Genomic DNA, 25,895 nt, shown 5'->3' on the forward strand with positions numbered 1-25,895 from the left:
TGAATATGTACTAATTTTATTAATAGAACTCCCATTTAAGTAGTTTTGACTGCAAGCCCATTTACTACTCTTTCTGCTATTCTACACTGCCTCTCAATCAATAAAGGGGTAAAATACACAAGGGTAGATAAAACAGGAAAAATCTTCAAAAGGTCTGGAAAAATGCATAAGGAGTTAAGAACATCCTGTCATATGAAGAGTAGTAAATTTGACAGAAGCTTGATTTAGTCAGGAGTGTCCTTAGACATTGCTAACAAATCTTTAAAGTGCTTAAAATGAGGTGAGACAAAAAAGAAGCAAAAATGTGGCTAAAACCACAAACAGATTACTTACACACACACACACACACACACACACACACGCACGCACACACACACAGAGTTATGCCAAAATGCTTAAAAGGTTTAGGTGAATTGATCATTAAGCAAATTAGCATTAGGCCAATTGGTTTTAGGCAAAATGGCTTCAGGTGCATTGATCTGATAGGCTGAGTTGGGAGGGAACACATGGTAACATAGAAGAGAATATGGTTTTAGGCAAATTCATTATTAGGCTATTTGGTTTTGGGCAAAGTGATCAGCTTCCCTAACAACCCAGTTGTTGGCAAGTGGGAATAGAAGAGAATCTGAGGAGAAAAAAGAAAACAGCCTAAATATCTCCTACTTACAGAACTAAATCATAGAACTCTGTTTTCCTATCTTTCTAGTACTTCAAATGTCTCATGGAATGAAAGAAGAGACCTTCGTGCTAAGGAGAGGGAGGAAGACACTGAATTTCTGTTCTGAATATCTTTTTCTGGCACCTGAGAGAACCTCTTGGCCTACAACAATAAATGAGGGTCACAAAGGTACAGAACTGGGAGGGTCATCAGATACAAAGTTAAGTAACTGTGACATGTTGTCACTACTACTAATACCTTCAAATACAAACTGCCAAAGCAGTTAAATGAACTTCATCTAATACAACAGAATAACACACACAAACAAAAAATTAAACAGAATAAACTGCTGTCATCATGATGTTATTGAAAAGTGTCACATCTTTCCCCCTGTGGCCAGGTACAAGGATAAAAGATAAAGAACAATTAGCTAAGGAGGAAAGCTACCTAATTGAAGCCTACAAATTGGTTAACAACTGTCCTCTAAAATACTGTGTTTAGTTAGATATAGTGTTTTCCTAAAGTCACCTAATTTACCTTAGTTAATAAAGATTTTTCAAAATATAAAACAGTGTTGAAGTTCATGCTGAAAAAATGTGAGAACTGAACTAGAAGGTTGCCCTTTGAAAGTTAGGAACTTTCATGAATATGAAGCCTGTAGTTCAAATTCATGTGTCAGCCAGCACCATACAATCAGAGTGGCAGAAAACATCAATCACACATGTAGTATTTGAGGAGGTAAAAATACCCGCTTACAAGAGCCAAGATTACCAAGATGTGAACCCTCTAAGTTCAGTTCATGTGGCAGACACCATTCTACCATCCAGTTGCAGCATACTTAAATTACATAGGCAGTATTTTGAGAAGCAAAAGGATGTTCCTTGTAAGAGCTTAATTTGCAAAGTGAACACTGTCACTAAAAGTACATCACAGAATTTTCTTCTCCAGAATAACTTTTCTAATGGTGAATAAGACTGAAGTGCTAGATAAAGATTTAATCACAATCATTATTATGATAAAAGTTTTGTGGTTCTTTTACAACCATATGATTTGTTTGCCAATGTGACTTTTTTGATGCTAAGTAATGGAAGAATATGTACTGAAGCCTCTTCCACTAAGGTATCTTCCTTCACAAGGTATCTCCAGAGTGAATTCTCTGGTGTCTAATGAGGTAAGACTTCAAAATGAAAGTTTTCTCACATTTTATGCATTCGTAAGGTTTCTCTCCAGAGTGGATTCTCTGATGCTGAATAAGGTTTGAAGATGCACTGAAAGTTTTTCCACACTGATTACACTCATAAGGTTTTTCTCCAGTGTGAATTCTCTGGTGTGTAATGAGGCTTGAACTCTGGCTGAAAGCTTTCCCACATTCATTACACACATAAGGTTTCTCTCCAGTGTGAATTCTCTGATGGTGAATAAGGGATGTTCGATCACTACAGGCTTTTCCACATTCATTACACTGATACGGTTTCTCTCCAGTGTGAATTCTCTGGTGTCTAAAAAGGCAAGATTTTAGAATGAAGGCCTTTCCACATTCACTACACTCGTAGGGCTTTTCCCCTGTATGAATTTTCTGATGTTTAATAAGGATTGAACTCTGGCTGAAGCATTTTCCACATTCATTACATAGATAAGGTTTCTCTCCAGTGTGAATTCTCTGATGATGAATAAGGGATGTTCGATCACTACAGGCTTTTCCACATTCATTACACTGGTAGGGTTTCTCACCAGTGTGAAATCGCTTATGTTGGATAAGGTTTCCTTCCTGGCTAAAAGCTTTCCCACATTCAGTACACTCATAGGGTTTCTCACCAGTGTGAAGTCTTTGATGAAGAATAAAGGCAGTGCTCCGAGTGAAGGCTTTCCCACATTCAGTACACTCAAATGGTTTCTCACCTGTGTGAAGTCTCTGATGTCGAATAAGGTTTCCCTTCAAACTGAAGGCACTTCCACATTCATTGCACTCAAATGGTCTTTCTCCAGTGTGAAGTCTCTGGTGTCGAATAAGGTTTCCTTTCAAGCTAAAGGCTTTCCCACATTCTGTACACTGATAGGGTTTCTCTAAAGTGGGCAGTTTATGGTTTTGAATAAGGGATAACTGTGTGTTAAAGGTATTTCCACATTCATTAAATTCATAGGGTTTTTCCCCATTAAGCACTTTCTCCTTCTTGATAAGGATTGATGTCTGGTTAAAAGTTCCTTCATTGGCATCACACTCATTGGGTTCCTCTGTGGTGTGAATTCTCTGAAGTTCAATGAGGTTTGAATTCTGAGTAAATGCTTTCCAATATACTTTAGCTCTGTAGGGCTTTTCTTCTGTTTGTCCTTTATGATGTGTAATTAGTTCTGAGTTTTTTTCAAATATTTGGCCCATTTCATCACATTGCTGGGGTCTCCATTCTGAAGAAACTCTTTCGTATCTTATAGGGGTTATGCTCAAATTGAGATTTTTCCCAAATTCATTACATTCCTGACCTCTTTCCAATATGAGGGGTTTTTGATGGACCACTGGCACTGGTCTGAAGTCTGTCTCCTGGGAAAGGAATGTCCTCAGGTTCTTCCCTGCAGGAGATCCCCACATTTTCTTTAATCTGTCCTCATTATCAACAGCTTCTCCAAATGTGGGTCCTTGAGGCACAAGTCCTCTAAGTCTATGCAATATCAGATTTTGGCACTTCATCTCATCAGAAATTTCTTGCTTTGGAGACATATCCTCACTCTCAGTCTGGGTTTCACAATCTGAAACAGTGAAAACAAAATATAAATATTATCTGCTTTATTCTGTGACCAAGGACATTTTGTGGGGCATAAATAAGACAATTGTATAAAAATCTTCTAGTCAGATATGCTACTATCAAATCTCAAACTAGCTTCACAGAATGGAGAGGTGTACTTAGAGATGTGTAAATAAGACCATCCAGTAGCTAGTCTATCCTAGATATTTTGTGAACAAGATACTCTCATCACAGAGTTTTAATATAAACATACTTACCTGACATTCAATAAATATGTATTAACTGAATTCAACTGAAGATTTACTAGAGAAATGAGGCTAAGGGAGGATAGAAACACAAACTTCAGACAGGGACAGGTCTAGAACTATAGTCAAGACTACGTGATAGCTAGAGAGGTATATGTATATCTCTCTTAGAGTAACTCATTTGGGGATGGCTGAAAGGCAATTGAGGAATTGAGTTTCCATAGTTTGAGAAGCTGACGATGATCATGGAATTCCCCTGTGGGCCCCCCCCTTCTATCAATCATCTTCATCTCCTACCCATAGGAAGAAATGACAGAAATCTGCTTGGTAATAGGACATATCAGTTTAGAATAAGTAGAGCTCAGGAAGCTATGAGGGGAAGATGGAAGAAATGACATCAAACTTAAATTTAACTCTGTGATTTCCTTCCATTGCTCCTGCTTCTTCCTTCTGGGATCAAACAGAACAAGTGCAATCTCTCCTTTACCCAAAAGCCCTTCAAATGTTTGAAGACAGCTATCATGTCCCGCCTTGAGTCTTTTCTCTAGGCTAAACATCCCCAGTTACTTCAACTGATCTATATATGCGGTAGAGTCATGGTCTCTCAGTTCATCAATTCTCTTAATTCTCACAAACTGTGGCTTTTACCCCACTTAAGCTACCTACAGGGGCAGTCACATCTTAGACCTCAGAATCTCCCCAAATTTGTCATTTCCATGACCATGAACTTTGAAACTTTCCTCTCTTTATCATTCTATCTTTTCTTGTCTCACTCTTCTAAAACCTGTTCTTTGTTTTATTGTGATTTGAGGTCCTTCTAGCTCTTCCTATTCTCCAGTCCATCACCCCTGCTCTGGCCTTACTTCTTTCATTCTCAGTCTTGACCCAGTAAGTTAATTATTTCTACTATGTATTCTTATCTAAATTTAATATTCTTGTCCTGCCTTCATATCATGCTAAACCCAACTATAATCCTCTTCCATCAGCTGCTTTTTCTGCTTTTATTCCTGACCTGTTGCATGCTGCTGAATGATGTCATGAGACCATGCTGGTCTGGGTCCCACCACAGATTAATGTTATTTAATCTCAACTGCTCTTCTCTGCTGCATGGCAAAATTTTTCCTTGACTGAATCTCTATATTGTTACCCAAAGCAGCTATTTGAAACCTTTTCCTTTCTTAAGTCTGTAGTACTACCTCCTGAACCTCCTCCTCTCAAAAGACAACTTTGCCTACCACTTTACTGATAAAAATGATGGTCATTCACAGCATGAGATCTGTTCTCTTCCCTTACTCCATCTTTTCCCCTACCTCCTATGCATAACATCTAAGGAAGAAGTGGAACTTTTCCATATATTGGCTAACCCCTTTCAGTGTATATCCTTGATCCCAATTACTCCTGTCTTCTTTGAGAGCTTGCCCCAACAATTACTCCCTTACTTTCATCTTCAATTTTTCCCTGACTCCTCTGCCTGCAAATATAATGAACAATCCCATTCTTATTAAAAACAAAAAGAAACTCTTCATATACCATCCCTCTCAAGTTAATCATCTTATATTTTTATACCCTTTCACTGCCAAACTAATAGTGTTATCTATACTCATTGCCTCCACTTTCACCATCTGTTCATTTCTTAAGCCCTTTCAATATGGCCATTGACTATACCACTAAAATTACTCTTTAAAAAGTTACTAACGATTCCTTGTTCTTTAAAAGATTGATGACTTTTGTTCTTATATCACAACCTTACAAGCTTTCCCTTGTAACAAAGATTTAAAAAGGGGGAATAACTTAATAAAACCAATCAATATATCAACTTTAACTAAAGTTATATGCAATATTCTACTGCCTCTGCAATGAAGGGAGAGAAGTGCATTTTCTTACTCTTTTCTGGGGTTAAGTTTAATTAGTGACATTAACTTCTCAGATCACAGAATCTGAAGGTTTGAAAGGACCTTACAAACCATCTAGTCCAGAACATCCCAAAACAAGAATTCTTTTTACAACATTCCCAACAAATTATCATCCAAACCTCTGCTTTAAGACCTCCTGTGAGGGGCAACCACACGCTTTCTAGGGTAGCCCATTGGAAAGGTGTTGTCGTACCAAGCCGCAGTGTGTCTCTTTACAATTTCCACACATTATTCCTAGTACTGTTCTCTGGGGCAAACAAAACAAGTCTAATCTCTTCTATATAACCCCTTCAAATACTTGAAGACTATTACCTCTCCACCAAGTCTTCTCTTTTCCAGGATAAATATCTCCCAGTTCCTTCAACTGATCCTCAAAAGGCATATTCTCTAGTCCTCTCTTCATCCTAATCACTCTTTTCAAAAGAGGACTTACTCCAGTTTGTCTGTGTCCTTCCTAAAACGTAGTAGTCCAGAAGTAGTCTGACCACTGTAGAGTAGTCTGACTACTGCTTGTGGTTTCTGAAACTGCTGACTGACCATGCCCTTTCCTTCTGCATACCATTTCCTCCCTTAGTTTCTGTACCGCTCTCTTTCATATCTCCTAATACTTTCTGAGCACCTTTGTGGATCTTCACTAATTTCTTTAAAATGAGTATCCAAGGATTAGTTTGTTCTTCTTCTTCTTCTTCTTCTTCTTCTTCTTCTTCTTCTTCTTCTTCTTCTTCTTCTTCTTCTCTCTCTCTCCTTTTACATTCCTATGGGTTCAATTATCTCTATGCAGATGACTCTTAATTCTGTATAACCAGTTTTAATGCTTCAGGCCTACATCACCAACTCCCTGCTGAACATTTTCACCTGGATAACTCAACGGCAACTCAAATTCAACATGTCCAAAACTGAACTCATTATCTCCTTCCCTAAACCTGCCTATCTTCCAAATTTCTTTCTGCTGAGGGCACTGACATCTTCCTAGTGCACCCAGATTTATAATCTTTTCCCTTTCTTTGATTCTCTCCATATCCAATTAGTGTCAAGTTCTGTCAAAACTACCTCTATAGCATCTCTAACACCTTTCTCCTCACACGACCATCACCTTAATGCAGGCTCTCATTACCTTTTGCTTGGGTTATTGGGTTGACATCATTGGTTAATTAAACTACACACACACACACACACACACACACACACACACACACACACACACACACACTTAAAAGACTGCAACGAGATTTATGTATGTTTCCTAATTTTATCCTATTAACAACTCATTGAGGAAGCTACTATGAGTATTATCATCCTTAATTTTCATATGAGGAAGCTGAGGTTCTGAGAACTGAGGTAACTTGCTCACAGTCGCGCTGCTGGTGGCAGAGGGTGGGATTTGAACCCAGTTTTCTGTTGTGTTGCCTCTAATGATGTAACTGCTTCCCAAATGGTCTGTCTGTAATCCCATTCCCCCAGTTCTCCATCCATAATCCACATGTTTTTCGGTCGGTCAGTCAATAAACATTTATTAAATTCTTAGGTGCTAGGAGCTATGGTAATAAACGCTGGGGGTACAAAGAAAAGCAGAAACACTGTCGCTGCTTCCAAGGAGCTTACATTCTAATGGAGGAGGAAACAGGTAAATAACTATGTACATATAAGGTACATACAGAATAGCTGGAAGGTCATCTTGGGGTAGAAGGAATAGGGAAAGGCCCCTAAAGGAGGGCATTTGAGCTGAGCCTTGAAGGATACCAAGGGAGCTGAAAATCATCTAAGGTTGAGGTCTGACCCTATTTCTCTTCTACTAAAAAATCTATACTGGCTCTCTGATGCCTCTAGAAAAAAATGCCAACTCATGAGTCTGGCTTTTAAAGGTTTTTTACAACCAACCTCCAACCTACCTCTCCTCCCAAGTTTAATTTTACACCCTTTCAAGCCCTCTATGGTCCATATTGGACTGCTAGCATTTTCTTGAACTTAATATTCTGCCTTGTCTTTGGGCATTTACACAAGGTATCTAACCCTGCCCATACCTTGAATGTATTCTGTCCACATAGTTGCCTTTCAGAATCTTTGTCTTCCTTTAAGCTTCAGCTCTGATATGAATTCATCTGTGAAGTGTCCCCTTATTTTCTCAGTTTTTAGTTAATGCAGTGCTATTCCTCAAATCACCTTGTATCTGTTATCTGTAACACATTATGTTCTCCTCTCCCCAAAAAGACTATACATTGTCCTTGAGGGTTTTGTCTTTTAATCACCAAACTAGCATATTGCTCTGCACAGTTCAAATGTTTGTTGAAATGAATCAAAGTTAGATGTATCTCCTGGAAATGAGGAAACTTCAGGGACAAGATAATTGTTTTCAACTTATCTGTGCAATTCTCATGTGTAAGATAGACTAGACTTATTTTGTGTGCTTACTGACAACAATGGGGCTAGAAAGGGATAAATTTCAATTTAATAGAAGGAAAAACTAACAATTTTTGTTAGTTAACAATTGAAAATGGAATGGGTTGCCTAGGGAGGTAGTGAGTTTCATGTTGCTTGAGGCATACAGGCAGAAAATGAGTTTTGGGTAAGAGTATACACAGAAAAAAATTCGATGGATGCCCTACAATTCTGAAGGCACTTGTGGAATCAATTTTCAAGATACTTCAAAGAAGCAAAGAATGGAAAAATCATGGGCAGTATCATGACCAAAAAAAAAGGCAACAGAGTAGATACCGGAAACTTATAATGCACATGCCTATTTTATCATCTTCATCAAGTCTGTATGAGAATGGTTGATGTATATATTGACTATGTCCTTTATCAGCACAGTGGAAAGGCATCAGTAGGCATTTCACAACAGCAAGAGTTTCTGTTACACAACTGGTTGAAAAGTGTAGAAAGGCCAATATCCTTCAGGGTCTGTTCATGGATTACAAAAAAGCATGCAATATGATTGTACAAAACTCAGACATAATTCCTCCAATTCACAAAGGCTTCTACCATGAATATATTAAGAGCATAGAAGATTCCTTCATAGCTACATAACCAGAGAAATATTGAATGAAGACATAAATATCAAATGAGACATAAAGCAGGGAGATGGATGCTTGCCACAGGTGTTTGCCACTGTTATGGAAGATGCCCTGGTAAGATCCCCAATAGGAGAGGGATTCCCATAAATGGTGAGGTCCTTGAGTTGTTTTGGTTTATGGACTGAATTGTTTTGACTGCACCTAGCCCTAAATACTGAGGAGCCAGTCCAAAGAGACAGGCCTGGCAATACAAGGGGGCAAAGCGTTACCTACTGTCTGTATCATAATATGGAGACCTGAATGAGCAGCTCAGTGAATTACTTTGGACAGATACTGCAGATGAACAATGTTCTGGGCCCAGAACTGAATAGGATCACAGATCCAGAGATGAAGAGGAAAGAGGGAAACTGTACAACATTTTTGATGATCCCAAGCTATGATTTTATGACACCCTGGCCTTTAGAATTTCCTCATCTGTAAAATGAGGGGCTTTCTAAGATACCTTTCAACTCCAAATCCTATGATCTCTGACACACACACAAAAATTACTATTTTAACATCAATATTCTCCTTGTGATGCTTTATGGCTGTGGATTAAGAAAAACCACAATCTGAGAATGACAATTAGTGGTGACCCAAAGGAAAATACAAGAGATGCAGAGTAAGGCATAAGTAGACTGCAATGTATTACCCATGACGACTTCACTATAAGAAATGGCACGAAAGTCCTTATCCAGGAGACGTCTGATCAGAAAAGGAGGTGAGCTGGCCATGTAATGAGTAGGAAGAACTGCTACACTGGTGCTCATGAAATGTTAAAAACATACCCAAAACCTAGAGGAAGACCACCAGAACACTGGATATGAGACTATATGAGGATGTATCTGAGAATGTGGACGTGAATAACATAGGATGAGGAGGCCTGGATACACCACGACTGATACCAATGGAAAGAATACCTAGATCACTGAGAATAAGGCTGACAATACTGAATTTAAGAAGGTAGAAGTGGGGCAGCTAGGTGGCACAGTGAGTAGATCACTGACCCTGGAATAGGGAGGACCTGCATTCAAATCTGACCTCAGACACTTGACACACTTACTAGCTGTGTGACCTTGGGCAAGTCACTTAACCCCAATTGCCCTGCCTTCCCTTTTCCAAAAAAAAAAAAAAAGGTAGAAGCAAGGGGAGGTAAAATAGAATAAATACAACTTCAAATGAGAATTAATACAAAACAGTGGAATGGTCCTATAAGAACAGTCCAGGACCCAAGAGCCCAGGATGATGATCAAAAATAAAGACAATAAGAAGGTTTTTTTTCTTTAGGTTATATTAGGGACTAGCAGAAAACAACACATGGAGAATAGTACTTCATGGAACGATGGAATGATGGAGAAAAGGCAAAATTACCCAAACTTTATTTAACTGCTTTTGTTTTCGGTTATGGAGAATGATTTTTGCACAGTCTTTTTTTTTTAAGGACTACCAGACAGGTAGATAAAGGGATATTGTATACCTAGAGTTCAATAAGCAATTGATAAAGACTCTTTTGCTTTTCTTATGTTCAAGGAGATATGGGCTAAATAATATCAAAATTAGGTACATTCAGGATTGGCTGAATGATTAGGCCCAAAGAATACCCCTGATTAGGTCAATGTCATCTCTAGAGAACTGCCACAGGGATCTGTCCTTGGACTGATGCTCATCCAAAAGAAGGTAACCCGGCTGGTGAGGGGACCAGAGGCTATGCCATATGAGAAGCAGGGAAGAAGGGGGATGGGAAAGGGAATAAGCATTTACATAGTTTCTACTGTGTGCCAGGCACTGTGCGAAGTGCTTTGACAAATATCTTGACCGAGTCTCACAACAACCCTCTGAGGTAGGTGCTATTATTATTCCCATGTTACAGCTGAGGAAATGGAGGCAAACACAAGTTAAATGACTTGCCCAGAGTGAGGCTGGATTTGAACTCAGGTTTTCCTGACTCCAGGCCCAGTGTTCTATCCAATGAGGGGGAGCAGACTATCTCCTTAGGCAGCCCATTCAACTTCTGGACAGCACTAATGGGTAAGACATTTTTCCTTACATCATTGGAAGGCTTCAAAAGGCTGATCACTTAGGCCTTACTGTAGTGAGGATTTCTTTTTTGAAAATGAACTGAACTATATGCTTGCTGAGATCCTTTCCAACTCTTTTTTTGATTCTCTAATGTGGATTAATGAATATAAGGTATTGTATCCAGAAGGATAGTCAGACTCGAACAATGTGTAAGTTCTTTCCTTATAGCTGCTAGCCAGAGCCATATGGGCTCAAAGTACTTAGACAAATCCATGTTTCTTCTAGGATGATCCTGACCACAGAAGGTCACGAGGAGAAGAGGGTCAGGGAATAACTCAATGATTTTGCTAAACTTTTTCTACTGGGGATGACATAGCAAGTAAAGGATTCCCAAAAGTATGAGATATTTTAGAAGTGTAAATGAGCAGGGATGGGATGAAAATCCTGTTGTGGATTTTACCTACACAGGGCAAGCTTTCTATTGTGCGGGGATTTATGGAATAAATCTTTTTGCCAAGGCAATCTGCCAATCTATGTCCTGTGAATCCAATAACTATGTACAGCCCATTGTTGAGCATACAGGAGAGATGCAGTAAATATGTGTTCAATGACTGAACGAAAGGTTCTCACTCACCTAAGCAGTCACTTCTTAGGACTTTTTTCTCTTCAGCTCCTTGTATGTCCAGAACCCAAGGCTCTTCCCCTCGTTCCAGCTGAGATATCACATCAGGTTTAGTCACTTGAAATCCTGCTCATGGAGAAGGAAACTGGATCTGGTGGATTGTCCTGCATACACAGGCCTTTCCCAAATTCATTCGCAGCCTCTGCGTACACAGAGGCTAGCTAGGATGTCAAAGGCAGTGTACATGGAGATTATGACAAGAAGGACCTGAGCACGCTCTGGAAGTATCTTAAGAATCTGTCCCTCTAAGACTTCATGGGGGCATAAATATATTGCTGATGTGAGCACAAGGGAACAATTAGCTTATGTGTCCTGTCTACACTAGCTGGGCAGGAAATTTACACCTCTGGGGATATCCACATCAGACTCTGGTAAGAGTCCTGGGCCTAGGGCAGGGTAGAGTTTCTTACAACAAGTTTAGAGAAGGAAGAAGGTTCAGATTAAGGAAAAGCTCAAGCTCCACTTTATCCATTAGGCATGTTTCCTGGTACAAGGAGCAGAAATAGAAACTCAAATGAATTCTCCAGACTGTTAAATATTTAATAGGGTATATTTTGTTTAAAAAAGATAATAATAAGCTTACTCTAATAAAGGGTTTTCATTTGAAAATTTTTGGCTATCACTTATAAAAATATATAAGATGGTTTAAAGATGTAACTTCAATATATTAATATGAGACAACTATCAGGTATGTGTTGTATGTCCAAAACCCCAGAATTTGGTTAGTTTGAATTTATAAGTAAAGGATAAATGAAATGCAACTGTTAGGGAAACATGAGAAATTAATAGTATTTAAGTCCTAAGATGTGGTTAGTGAAATTTTGCTATCTGAGGTAAAAACTCTTGGGACTATAGCTTACTACTGTTTTGATTACAGGGATGGTGGTCTGAATTAGTTCAGATGTCTGTCCCTGGGAAAAGTCAAAGGGATGACCTTAACATGGCCTAAGGTAAGAGCCTCTTGGCTTAGTTTTCCCATTGTGCTATTTCCTTTCTGAACAGGAAGTTTCTTCATCTGATTAATCGTGATCCTGGCCTTTGATATGCTGTGACTACATGATTGGCTGTCAGATATTACTGATGCCTGGAATCAAATGGAGCTAAGGGAGTTTTTCTCCCTGTTGTGGTATATATCAAGTCAATCTGTGAGGGGACAAATCTTGACACAGTTATAACTATAGCCCTCCTTTTCCTCTCATAGCAAATTTTTATAATCTGGGCAAGTGAGCAGGAGAAGTTTTGTAATTACAATATTAAATCTACTAACAATTGATGCAGGAACATCTATGAATTACAATAATATGATGCAAATATGAAAAATCTTATAATTTTAATCTGTATCTGTGGCCAAATTATAATATGGGGATGGCATCCTCCCAAAGGCAGAAATTACACAAAGTAATGAGACAAAGGTTATAGAAAAGTGTTCCAATTAGGCTGTTTTCTCTAAGAATTATATACATATGTATATGACTAGCTTCCAAATGTATCTAGTATGGAAATTCAGACTTTGAGTATATTTTAGTAAAAAAGTCTCAAAATTGGAGTAAGAATTTTACATGTAAAATTGTATTGATAATTGTAAAGAAAGTGAAATTACTTCCCTATTTTAAAGTATCTGTCTCATCATTTTAAAAGACAGAAGAATTCATTTTACTGTTAGAACCTCATGAATTTTTTTTCAAGCTGTGATTTGTAGAAAAGCCAAATCTTAGTCCCAGGAAAGCCTTACCCAGTGAAACAATGTTGCCATAATTCTCCAGCATTACATCCCTGTAGAGACTCCTCTGATCAGGGCCCAGAAGATGCCACTCCTCCTGGGTGAGATTCACGGCTACATCCACGAACGTCACAAGGGCCTAAAATAAGAGATTCCTGCTGCAGCCCCAGAGAGGCTTCCAAGGTTTAGCACTAATGAGAGGGGAAAGAACCTTACACAAGAGGAACGTCTGATGGCATGAAGGCTCAGCAGCAGTGTGTATGTGATTGTAAAAGTATGATGAAAAAGGATTACTGAAACAGTACAAGAAATGGCAAACAATTGGAAATTGAGGAGATGCCCATCAACTGGGGAATAGTTGTGATATATGATTGTGATGGAATACTATCGTACTATGCAAACTGATGAGCAGGATGCTCTCAGAAAAACCTAGAAAGACTTACATGAACTATGCAAAGTGAAGTGAGCAGAACCAAGAGAACATTGTACACAGCAACAGCAATACTGTACAATGGTCAACTGTGAACGACAGCTTTCTTAGCAATACAATGATCCAACACAATTCTGAAGGAATTATGAGGAAAAATGCTATCTACCTCCAGAGAAAGAACTCACATAGTCTGAATGCAGATTAAAACAAACTTTTTTTAACTTTATTTTTCTCATGCTTTTTTTTTTTGGTTTGTGTTTTCTTTCACAACATGGCTAATATGGAAATATGTTTTGCATGACTGCACATGTATAACCTATATCAAATTGGTTGCCTTCTCAAGAAGGAAGAAGGGGGAAGAAGAAAGGAGGGAGAAAATTTGGAACTCAATTTAAAAACCAATGTTAATGACTAATGTGGAAATATGTTTAACATGATTGCATGTATATAACCTATATCAGATTGCTTGCTGTCTTATGGAGGGGGGAGGGAGAAAAATTTGGAACTCAAAATCTTATTAAAAAAATGCTGAAAACTATCTTTACATTAATTGGAAAAAAATAAAATACTATTAAAAAAGCCAATGTTAAAACTTGTTTTTACATGTTATTAGAAAAAATGTATTAAAAAGTAGTTCAGGCAGGCAGTGATGAGGTATACATGCTTCTGCGTATGTGCTGATTATAGGCACTGGTACATATATGTGTAGGTAAATTACTATCTGCACACATGTTAATTATGGAAAGAAGTGTGATACATCGTGCATAAGTATTTGCTTGAATGTATATTATTCATAAGTAAGTGTATGCGAAACCCTGAGTAAAAGTGGTGTTTGCATATATGTTAATTATAGGGATAGGGGAACTCCCTTACTCAGATAAGGTCTGAGATGCAGCAGTAATGGGTTGCTGGAGGGAGACAGCTCACCTTTGGCTCAGCTGGCATGAACTTGGAAGCCATCATCTGACCTCAGCTCTCCTTTGGGTGCTCAACAGGAACTCTCGCTGAAGGGAGAAAAAAGAGAGAGGTAGAGAGGAGTTCTGTTTTACAATTCCCCAGTCCTCCCCTCAAGAGTTTACAAGGTGACTTATTGACTGGACTGTTGTCAGCTTTAACTATGTGTTATAATTGTGACAGACTATGTACCAATTGTGAGTCTGACATATTATACATGCCTACTGTGGATATGCCTAATTTTACGCACCGTGAAGATACAAAGTTAGGGGAAATACACAAAAAATGTTTGGAGGAAAATGAGTATAATAGTTTGGTGAGAGTGAGAAGTTCAAGTTCATTTTGGACCTCTTTTACATGATCTTTTGCATTCATCTCATCCCTCTGCCACCACTGGTATAGGCCTTCATTATCACTTGCCCCCAGACTATTACAACGACTTACTAACAGGTCTTTCCAGGTGCAATCAATCCACTGTAATACTGCTAGAATAATCTTATTTATGTGCAGATTTGGACATATCACTCCTCTGCTTAAAAATCTTCAGTGGCTCCTTACTGCTTGCCAAATAAAGTTCAAATTCCTTTGCAAGGCAGTCAAGGCCTTACATAATTTGATGCCACTCTACCTTTCCAGCCTTCTTATATTACACTGCTTCACATATCTTATGGTCTAGTCAAACTGGAGTGCTGTCTACCCTGAATATGCATCCTTTCGCCGGGCTGGGGTCCTGAATGCCCTGCCCTTCACACATGACAAAGTCAAGTTAGACATGGAATGTCATGTGTGAAGGATAGGACAACCCTCCTCCTTCCAAACATCCCTACCACTGATTGGTCCAGTGCATCATCACCCAATGCCCCAGGCTCACAACTCAAGTATCATCCCCAACTCCTGACTACCCCTCACCCTTGCTCCCTACATCCAAGCTGCTGTCAAGGCCTGACAATTTCACTTTTGCAGCATCTCTCAAATATACCTCCTTCTCTCCTCTGACACAGCCACCCCTCCGAGTGCAGGCCCTCATCACCTCATACCTAGACTATTGCAATAGCTTGCTAGGCACCTAGGTGGCATAGTGGATAGAGTACTGCACTTGGAGACAAGAAGACTTCTCTTCCCGAGTTCAAATCTAGCTTCACTTACTAGTTATGTGATCCTGGGCAAGTCACATAACCCTGCTTGCCTCAGTTTCCTCATCTGTGGAGAGGGAAATGGTAAATCATTCTAGTATCTTTGCTAAGAAAACCCCAAATAGGGTCATGAAGAGTCAGACACAATTGAAAAACTGAACACAATAGTCTGCTGGTGGGACTGACTAACCCAACTTTATTTCCTTTCCAATCCATCCTCCATTCAGCCACTAAGGTGATTTTCCTATACCATAGGTCTATGTCATGCCACGCCACACCCCTGAACTCAATAAACTCCAGTGGCTCCCTTTCATGTACAAGATCCTCTAGACAAAATCTTTTGTTTGGTGTTCAAAGTCCTTCATAACTTAGGCTCCAAACAAGACCTCAGCCTCCAGGACATAGGCCAACTCTCATGCCTGGAATGCTCTTCCTCCTGGCTTCTTTCAAGTCCTAGCTAAAATCCCTGTAGCATACTTTCCCTCCCATTAGATTGTGAACTCTTAAAGGACAGGGAGTATTTTTTGCCTTTCTTTGTATCCCAGAATTTAGCACAGTTCCTGGCATATATAAATGCTTACTGACTGATCAGCTGGATTGTAGAATTTGTGGAAAGGAATAAGGTTTAAGGTAGAAAGGGGCCAGGTTGTAAAGCGCTTTAAGTGCCAGATGATTTTACATTTGATCCTGGAAACAAATGGGAGCTGCTGGAGTTTATTAAATGGAGGTAGGGGTGGCTTGTGTGTGTGACCTGTTCAGACCCGAACATTAGGAAAACCATTTTGGCAGCTGAAAGAAAGATAGAGTAGAATGGGAAGAGACCAACCAGAAAGCATTTGCCATAGTCCAAGTGAAAGGTGAAGAGACTCCATACTAGGGTATGGAGTATGGCTGTATGAACGAAGAGGAGACGTGTGAGAAATGTTACAAAGGTAGAGATGACAAAATTTGGCAACAGACTGGATATGTAGGTTAAGTATAAGTAAAGAGTTAAAGATAACACCAAGGGAGTGAGTCTGGATGACTGGAAGGATGGTAATACCAGCAACAGTAATAAGAAAGTTAGAAAGAGGGGAAGTTTTGGGGAAAAGATACTATGCTGTGTTTGGGATATGTTGAGCATGAGATGCCTATAGGACATCTGAGATGTTCAAAAAATAGATGGTGGAAGACAAAAATTCAGGAGAAAGACTATGGTTGGAACTGGGAATCATATGCATAGAGGTAATAACTGAATTTAAAATAACTGATAAAACCACTAAGCCAGATAGTATAAAGAAAAAAGGGAAGACCCAGGACAAAGTTCTGAGGGACAACCAAAGTTAGTGGGTATAAAATGGATGCAGACCCATCAAAAAGATTCAAAGGGAGTGAGTAGTCAGATAGTTATGAGGCTATTTAACATAGCCATTCAGCATTAAAGATCTGTGTCTGTGTACTGCTTTGGAGGCATCCCACAAATTTTGAAATGTAGTATCTGTATTATCATTTGATAATGAGTTAACACTACTATTTCTTTAATTGCCTATTTGATTATTTAATACATTTGGGCCTATACCTTTTATTCACTGTATTTTTATTTCCTACTAACTTGACTGTCTAAAATCTATGATTTTCTCTAATTATCTGTTTTTCCATGTAGACCAGCAAACAATCAATTTCTGGGTGGTTTACACATACATTAGAACATACTGTGTTGTTTTTTTTCTTTTGAGCTTTCTTTGATTAGAAGTATCCTGGGGCAGTGAATACAGTACTGGACCTGGAGTTCAAGAATGGGTTCAACTCCTGTTGCTGACACTAACTACCTGTGTGACCTTAGGGGCAGGATAAATATATTACAGACCAGAAGTTTTCACATAGGAAATGCAATCTAAACAGGAAATCACAGATCCATTGATTTACTTATATCATACTATTAACTAATATTAAGTTTGCAGTACCCTAAAGTCTATAGATCTTTTCCAGTCAAATTATTGTCTAGTCATATCTACTTGATCTTATATTTGTGAAGGAAGTTTCTGAATCCAGGTATAAGACTTTATGTTTATCTTGATTAAATTCCATCTAAGAACCAGGCCTACTTTCTAGCATTTCCAGATCTTTTTGGATCCTATCATCCAATGTGTTAATTAAATCTCCAGTTTTTGTAAAATTTTGCAAATCTCAGAAGTAGTGCAATTTATATCTTTATTTAAGTCACTGATAAAAAATGTTAATTACTAGGGGTCAAGCTCACAACTTGGGGCTCTCCACTGAGAGCTCCTTCCCAATGATATGGAATAACTATTAGTGATTACTAATAAATAAATGTGGTTAGTCAATCAGGTCTATTATTGTCCAGTGAAATTTCTCCATCTCTTCCACAAAACATCTCCAAACCTTTTGTCAAATAAACTACAGTGAACTATATCTCCCCTCTTGCATACTTCCCTATTATTGCCCAGGGAACTGCTGTCCTCCAAGTCACCCAGTCTCTCAACCTAAGAGTCCTTGATTCCCCACTCTCTCATCACCTATATCCAATCTGTTGCCAAGATGTTGCAGCATCTCTCGAATATATCTTCGTCTCCCCTATGACACGGCCACCACCTTAGTGCAAAGCCCTCGTCATCTCATGCCTGGACTTCTGTAATATCCCACTGGTTGATCTACCTGCCCCAAATCTCTCCTCACTCCAGTCCATCCTTCATTTGGCTGTTAAAGTGATCTTCCTAAAGAGTAGGTATGACCATCAGACTACTCAATAAACTCCAGAGGCTCCTTATTACCTCTAGGATCAAATATAAAACCTTCTGTTTGGTGTTTAAGAGACCTTCAAAACCTGGCCCCTTCCTTTCTAGTTGTCTTATACCTGACTCCCCTCCACGTACTCTGTGCTCCAATGACACTGACCTTCTTGCGGTTCCTCCCACAAGACACTCCATCTCCTAACTCCATGTCTTTTCATTGGCTGGAGCTATGCTTAAAATGCTCTCCCCCCTCTCACCAAATCTCAGCTAAAAATCTCACCTTCTGCAGCAAGCCTTTTCCAGTCCCCCTTAACACTCACATTTTCTAAGATCATCTCCAGTTTATCCTGTACATATCTTGTTTGTACATAGTTGTTTGCATGTTATCTCCCCTTTTAGATTGTGAGTTCTTGAAGACAGAGACTTTTATCTTTCTTTATATTCTCACTACTAAGCATAGTGCCTGGCATATAGTATGCTTGTTGACTTGATTTGTATCATTGCCCTGGTCTACTAGTCTTCTTCTGTGAGAAAAGGAAATGGTATTAGCTATTCTTGATGGTGGATGCTTCCTTTACTTGATATTTACTAGCCACCCTTGTTAATAACTCATTACGGGATTTTGTCATGAAATTGAAAAGATGCCATGGGTATATAGCTTGCAGATTATATATAGCTTGCATATTATATATATTTTAGCTTTAAAATAAAAGAAAATCAGGGCAAAATCTGTCCTTTATTGGTTCAGCACCTCTCCTGTTCTCCATTATCTTTCAGAGAACATCACTAACAGTAGTTCGGTTAACATATCTACTGATTCCGTCAGTATCTGGAATATAGTTTGTCTGGGCCTGGTGACCTGCAACTAGAGTGCAAATAACTATTCACTTCCTACTTGTCTTGGGTTTCAAATCTCCATTATCCATGCTATTCTGCTTTTTTCAGTTTATACAAATAATTCTTTTTGGAAGAGAAAACAGAATTAAGTATGAGTTAGTTCTCCTCTCTATCATCAGTTACCTTTCTACCCATTACAAACAACAGTTTTATTATTTCTATAATTCTCTGTTTCCCTACCTGATATAGCTAAAAACAAAACAAAATAAAACATAAACAAAACCAAAAAATGCTTTTGTTGCCAGTCTTGGCAAATTCTAAGAGTCAGATCTCCTAACTCAATTTTTATAGGATCATGCCATGCTTTTATATTCATCCTTCATCATCTGGCCTTGCTTTTACTTTCTGTACATGTCTTTTAAAAATTTAATTTTTTTTTTGTTGCAAGGGAAGGCTCATATGGAGGGAGGAAGTATGTGTATATATATGTATACATACATACATATATATACATATACATACATATATATAAATAGATACATATGGAAACAAAAGACACCCAAAAAAGTTAAAAAAATTAACAAACCAAACATAAGTTGCTTTATTAAGTTCCTGCTCATCCACTCTAGTTATCAGGATATTGGAAATGGGGAGGTATGAGTTAACCCCCTATCTCCTGCAACCCTGGCCTGGTGGTACAGACCTAGACAGCAGGGGCAACACTAGCTCCCCAGGAAGGCTGAGTAGAGACCCAGCTATCAGATCTTGGAGCTCTAGGCAAGAACTTTTCAGATCCTGAGACCATGGAGACCTTGCCATTCTACCTTCTGACCTGGGGCTATTAGCTGTTTTTATCCTCTGGACTGCTTTTGAGCCATTCTGAGAACTGCTTCTCCCAGTGGGTACTCCAGTACTATTTTAGTAAAAAGGATTGTTTAAACCCTATTTCAGAGTGACCTACTGCTCCTGATGCAGAATACTGACCCTGACACAAAATCTTTTTGCAGTTTCAGAATTCCCTTCTTGAGAGCTTCCCATACCTCACAGGATGACTTTCTCTAAATCTGATATCCCCAAATCCTGCAGGTTAGCCTATTACCAGATTGCTTTCTTCTTCTTTATTACAAACGAAATGGTTATTTCCTCCCAAAGTTCCCATCATTTCTACCCCAATAACCAATTTTTTTTCATTGATAAGAATTGGGTCCGGAAACTAAATGCCTCTGGAAATAAGGTACTGGCAATTAAATATGTCTAAAAAAATCTGGCATATATCTGGGGTGAACCTTAGGTATTCATATTCACAAAGAATTAAATTCACATTCAGATGAGACAGAAGTCAAAATAGGAGTTATAATATCAAAGACTACACAGGAATGGTACCTAAGTCTGAATGTAGATAGAAGCATATTTTTTTTTAAAAAACTTTATTTTTCTTGGAGTTTTTTGGTCTATGTTTTCTTTCACAACATGAATAATATCAAGATATGTTTTACATGATTGTACATGTATTGCCTATATAAAATTGCCTGCCTTCTCAATAAGAGAGAAGTGGAGGGAGGGGGAGAATTAGGAAGTCAAAATTTAAAAAAACCAAATGTTAAAATTTTTTTATATGTAATTGGAAAAAAGAATAAATTACTTGGAAAAAAAAGAAATGGTACCTTAAAAAATGTGACACACAGGAAGGAAATGGAACAAGATGAGAACCCTGAAGTCAACTCCACAGAGAGGGAAAAAATGTCAAAGGACCCCTGTTCTTCTGCTGAGGCAGGAAAGGAAGGGAAACTCACTTCAGTGAGGAAGTAGCTAAACAGAATCAGATGATTTGTTCTCATAAGTCACAACCTTAATATCCAACTTCTTGGTGTTGAAAGCATCTAAGTCGTTATAAAACAATACAAAACAGCTTTTTATTTCATCTGAAGAGAGACCTGACAACTAGGTATAATAAATGTGTGTGCAATGAATGAATGTAAGTCCTCTCTCACTCACCTGAGCAGTCACCTTCTCATGCTCTCTCCCTTCAACTTCCTTTGTATCCACATTTCCAGGACCCACAGTTCTTTTCTTCACTATTGCTGGGAGTTCATACCAGGTTTGAACATTTAAAATCCTGCTTGTGGGAAAGAGAACGGGATCTCTGGTGGCTTGGCCTGGGTATCCAGAGTTCAGTCCTAGCCCCTGGGTCTTCAGAGGACAGAGAGGATGAGAAGGGCATTATGTTAGGAAGATTGAAGGAAGTCCTGAACATGCTTTGTTTGGGGCCTCAGGACTGTATTCCTGTGATCCTTCAATAACTTTTCTTCCCTTAAAGTCTGTTTATATATTATGCTTTCTCCATTCTTGTGGCTATCATCTACAACAGAGGTGTCAAACTCAGGCTTACAGCCAAGGCCCTGTCCAGAATAAAATGTAATTGGGAAATACATAACAAAATAAATAAAAACATAATATGGTGTAGATAATGTTAATTTGTGGTTTTCTAAGTCAATATGTGGGCAGCAGGGATCCCTTTCTTTTTGAATTTGACACCACTGTTCTACAGTTACTCTAGTTACTATTTCAACTTCCTTACTGACTTTAAACTGGTTTATAGTATTCCTCTTTATCCTAATCCTAGTTTTTATCCCTGGAAACTTCAATATGCATATTAACAACTCTCTAACACTATAACATACAATTTCTTTACCTTTTGGACTCTAAATTCCTTTTCCACCCTTATGTAGGCATACGCTGGCATAATCATACCTGAGAGAAGTCTCAGAACTGCACCTCTAACACCTTGGACTTTGAAATTCCATCCTCAGGCTTTCTTCCATCTCTTCCTCTCTCTTACTCCCAACAACCCTATTCTTCAGTCTCATTGAGACCTTTAGTCTCTTAACTGTCTCCTTATCTCCCTCAAATCACTTAACCCCAAATCTAGCCTTGACTACAGCCTCCCAACTTAATGATTCACTAGCCGTGGTCCTAGAATTCTTCACCCTCAATGAAGCTCCACAGTTCTGAACCTAATCGTCCACTCTAGGTAATTCTCATCATCCAATTTCACTTATTCATTCAAAAAGCATTTATGAAGAATATGCTATGTGCGCTAGCTAAAGGCACTGTGCTAGGTGCAGATTTCTGTTCTTGCTCCAAGGGTACCAGAGATGGCTGGAGGAAGTCACACAATTCCACTGATTCACCTACTATAAATTATAGGTCATAATCTCAGCTGAGGTTTCATCATTGCTCCCCTGTAATCCTCCTATCTGAATCCTTTTCCTCTCTCAAGTACTCAAAACACAAAAACAACCTCAGCTACCCAGTCAGACAGATCAATGACCTCCAACTTCACATCAACTGCCCTCTTCTGCTTCTCGACATCATCGCCCTTTCTTTCTCCTGCCTGGAGATGTCACTGTTTCTGAGCAGAGCTAACCCATCTACCTGTGCCCATGACCCATGCCTTCTCATCTCCAGGCAAGCATGACCTGTCTCTTGTGCATCTTTACGGACTACCTCACGGGTGTGTTGAAAGGAGACCACTTGGTCAACAATAAAGTCGGATGGGGGCTCCTATGAGGACAATGTAAACGCCAGATTCGAGGAATGACACCGGGCATTCAAGGCCCTCCGATGTGGGGCCACCCTCCCTGTCCAGTCATATTCCTTCACTAGGATAAGAGGAAGAGCGCTCACCTCTAACCTCACGCCTGGAGACGGTGGGGAAGAGGAGCGGACCCGCGAGGCTGCGGGGCTGGGGCTCGCCCTCCGCTCCGAGGCCCCGTAGACAGGGGACAAGGAGGGACCGGCCACTAACCGAACCCGTAGGGTCCGGACCCGGAAACCCCTCCCCCCCCAGAGAAGCCGGACCGCCCAGACCGGAAGTAACGCTTCGACTCACACCCCCACCGTGAGATCCGCCCAATCCAAGCCCCCGCCTGGCCCAGAGCCGCTCTAGGCCGCGCGGAGGACCAGCGAGCTCTCGCTACTCGCCCGTTTCCTTCCGGTCGTTGGAACAAAAACGGCTCCTTGCCCAGTCCCGCCCCTCTCCCGTCCCCTCCCCCGTCCCCGCCCCCCCGCACCCCCTCCCAGTGACAGGACGCGGAGCCGATCGATCGGCCGAGGGCGAGCCTGTGGCCGCCGAGCTGTCCGTACTGGGGAGAGAGGTCCCCGCCCCGAGTCAGTCACCTCCAGCTCGCAGCTCCGGGCGCCCGCTACGTGGCGGCTCGTGATCAGGATTTGGAAGGTGAGTCCTCCGGGCCACTGGGTCCCTTCCACCCGCTGCGTCCCCTCCCCCACCCTCACAGGGTCCCCGCCCCCTCCTCCTCCCCTTCTTGCACGGGGTCCCCGCCCCCTTCCCTCCTCCATTGGGTCCCCGCCCCCTTTCCTCTTCCTCCTCCTCCTCCCTCCCCAAGTTCCCCGCCCCTCCCCCTCCTCCACTGAGTCACTTGTCCCCTTTAGCACCCGACCCCCGCCCAAAGAGGTCCCCTTTCCCCTCTCCCTGCCACGGGGTCTCCTCCCTCCAGTTCCCTCATCGCACCATGAGACAGTCACTGCTAGAGGGGACTAAGCGTGACACCTCAGTCCTAAGGGGCCCTTCCAATGTATTCAAATACTCCCCCTCCCCAATGCCCCTTACCCCAACATGCTATTGTGTATGGATCACTGTTTTATTTTTAATAACTGAATATGGCCAGAAGTCTGTTGTAATACACAGGATCAAGTTTATCTTTCATTACCAATGATTCTAATTACAGATTCCGTTATTAGAACGTCACTCAATTAAAATTCCATTAATAACAAAAGTCTCTGATTGCAAAATGTTAGTTAATGGCAGATAGGTTAGTGGGCTCTCAGATCAGATCAAATCAGCGTCTTGAATAGTGAAATAAAAGTGTGCACCAGAGACTTATGTAACCAAAGTTAAACAGAAAGTTGGCCATGCTGATCTGGGTAGGACATAAATTGAAGTCCACATTGAGAGGTGTGAAAAATGCCTGGGCTGCTAAGGATATTTCACGCAGCAGATGTTAAGGAAAGCTGCTTGTTTTCCCACATTCTTTCCTGCAAAATCGGGACTCGTGACGTTTGAGTTGCCAGGAGAGCTAGCAGCTTGATGCACCATTGATGCATGGTTGGTGTGAAGCCCAGGCTTTGAAATAAAATGTTTCCCAGTGCAGTTCCCTATCACCAGGGAAAGGCCATGCTGTCAATGATGTCAACATTTGGAAACTTACAACATTTGGAATGAAACAGGTTTTTCAATCCATCACCGCTCCTTGATCCTTTGAAAAGAGCTGAGAAAACTGACACAATGATGATGCAGTTGCAGATGCTTCAGTATCTGATAAGTGATGATGGTATTAGAAGCTTTTCAGCATCATTCTTCCCTTGTCTGGATAACCAGTCATTAAAAACCAAATAAATGACATTGTCCTCCATTTGTATTAGGGAAACAGGTTTGCTTTAGAATGAATGGAAGAACACTTAAAAGTATATCCTAGAAGTAAGAACAAAATTTTGTATTTTTAGTTTTCATTCCATATGAAAATTATGAGATATTGTGACTTATTAATATCATATAGCTTGTTTGCTAAAATATGAATATGTAATATCTGAGTTGTAGTTTTGGCTTGAAAAAACAAACTGAAAAGTCTAAGTTGCTATTTCTGTATTAATGCCAGCTTTCAATATTTGTTCATAATCAAAATATCAGAGTGAAAGAGCTTTCCTTGTTGTGGTTGTTATTGCAATTTTAAAGCATATTATGAACTTGCAACAGATTGTTGCAATGAAATATACTACGGTGAATAACAGGGAATAAGTACTGTTAGGCATCATTCTTAAAACAAAATTATAACAGCTTTTAAATTTTTAGCATAGATTTTTATTTTATCATCTTAACGTAGTTGTTTTAAATAATGCCACAGTGGAAGAGAGAATTTGCTTAATTTGAAAAAACAATCCATTTCTGTTGCTTTTCACAGTTTCTTTCTGGACAAAAAAAATTATTAAGTAATCACAATTGTATTTAAAGATTTGCCGTGATTTTTCATTAATATCTTTATATGTAATATACATACATATTTGTAAACATATGTATATAATAAAATATGTAAATAGTTTTTAGCCAAAAACACTGAAGCCCTCAAACATTACTGAAAATTCTCTTTAGAAACGTGTTGAAATAATATTAAAAACAAATAATATTCAATACTTAGGATTTACATTTTAGTTTTTCTTGAATATGTGAATATTTTTGGCCAGTAGTACATAATTAGAAATAAAAGATTTTGCTGATTTTTTCCTTGTTGTTTGTTATTTGTTTTTGGTTCAATGATTTTTAGCCCCCTGCTTTTTTGAGGTTAAAGATCTGCTATTTTTCCCCCCATGCTATTTTATTAAAGCTTATATGAAGATTTTAAAATATACAAACTCTGAATGAGTGGAAAGATATATGCTACAATGTAACTAAAGGAGCAAAATTATTGCTGGTTTTCAAATAATATAGTAAAACAATGTTAAAATCTTCAGTAAGCAACATATAATATGCCAAGCAGAATTGAATGTAAGAGAAATGACATTTGCAACCTTGATGACTGTTTACCAGGTGCATATTTCTGCTTGGCTAGTAGATAGGTTGACTTTGACTGGTCTTGCACGATAAGATTGTTGCCAGTTTTATGCCCTAAGTACTCCTTTTCTGAATTAATTTTTACATAAAATTTATAATCCCATAAGATTTAGTAACATTTGTAGAAGATGAATTATAGTTTATTAATGAGATATATAT

General features: G+C 39.3%; 2 protein-coding genes across 2 annotated transcripts in view; one reads left to right on the plus strand and one right to left on the minus strand.

Annotated features, from left to right (window-relative positions):
* On the minus strand, positions 1 to 22,959 carry LOC118850757 (zinc finger protein 883-like). Its single transcript, XM_036760393.1, has 6 exons — positions 22,799 to 22,959; positions 21,107 to 21,301; positions 14,383 to 14,459; positions 13,038 to 13,164; positions 11,258 to 11,371; positions 1 to 3,400 (listed from the first exon to the last, which is right to left on the minus strand). Exons 3-6 carry the CDS (start codon positions 14,416 to 14,418, stop codon positions 1,788 to 1,790), a joined length of 1,890 nt encoding a protein of 629 aa, XP_036616288.1. The 5' UTR covers positions 14,419 to 14,459; positions 21,107 to 21,301; positions 22,799 to 22,959; the 3' UTR covers positions 1 to 1,787.
* LOC118833545 (zinc finger protein 2 homolog) overlaps positions 22,586 to 25,895 on the plus strand; it is a 26,595-nt gene continuing 23,285 nt past the window's right edge. The window contains exons 1-2 of the mRNA XM_036740912.1: positions 22,586 to 22,660; positions 23,061 to 23,348. Of these exons, the coding sequence (XP_036596807.1) occupies positions 22,586 to 22,660; positions 23,061 to 23,348 (363 nt within the window). The remainder of the gene's footprint in view (positions 22,661 to 23,060; positions 23,349 to 25,895) is intronic.

The sequence above is a fragment of the Trichosurus vulpecula genome, chromosome 1 (assembly GCF_011100635.1).
Source record: "Trichosurus vulpecula isolate mTriVul1 chromosome 1, mTriVul1.pri, whole genome shotgun sequence".
NCBI lineage: Eukaryota > Metazoa > Chordata > Mammalia > Diprotodontia > Phalangeridae > Trichosurus > Trichosurus vulpecula.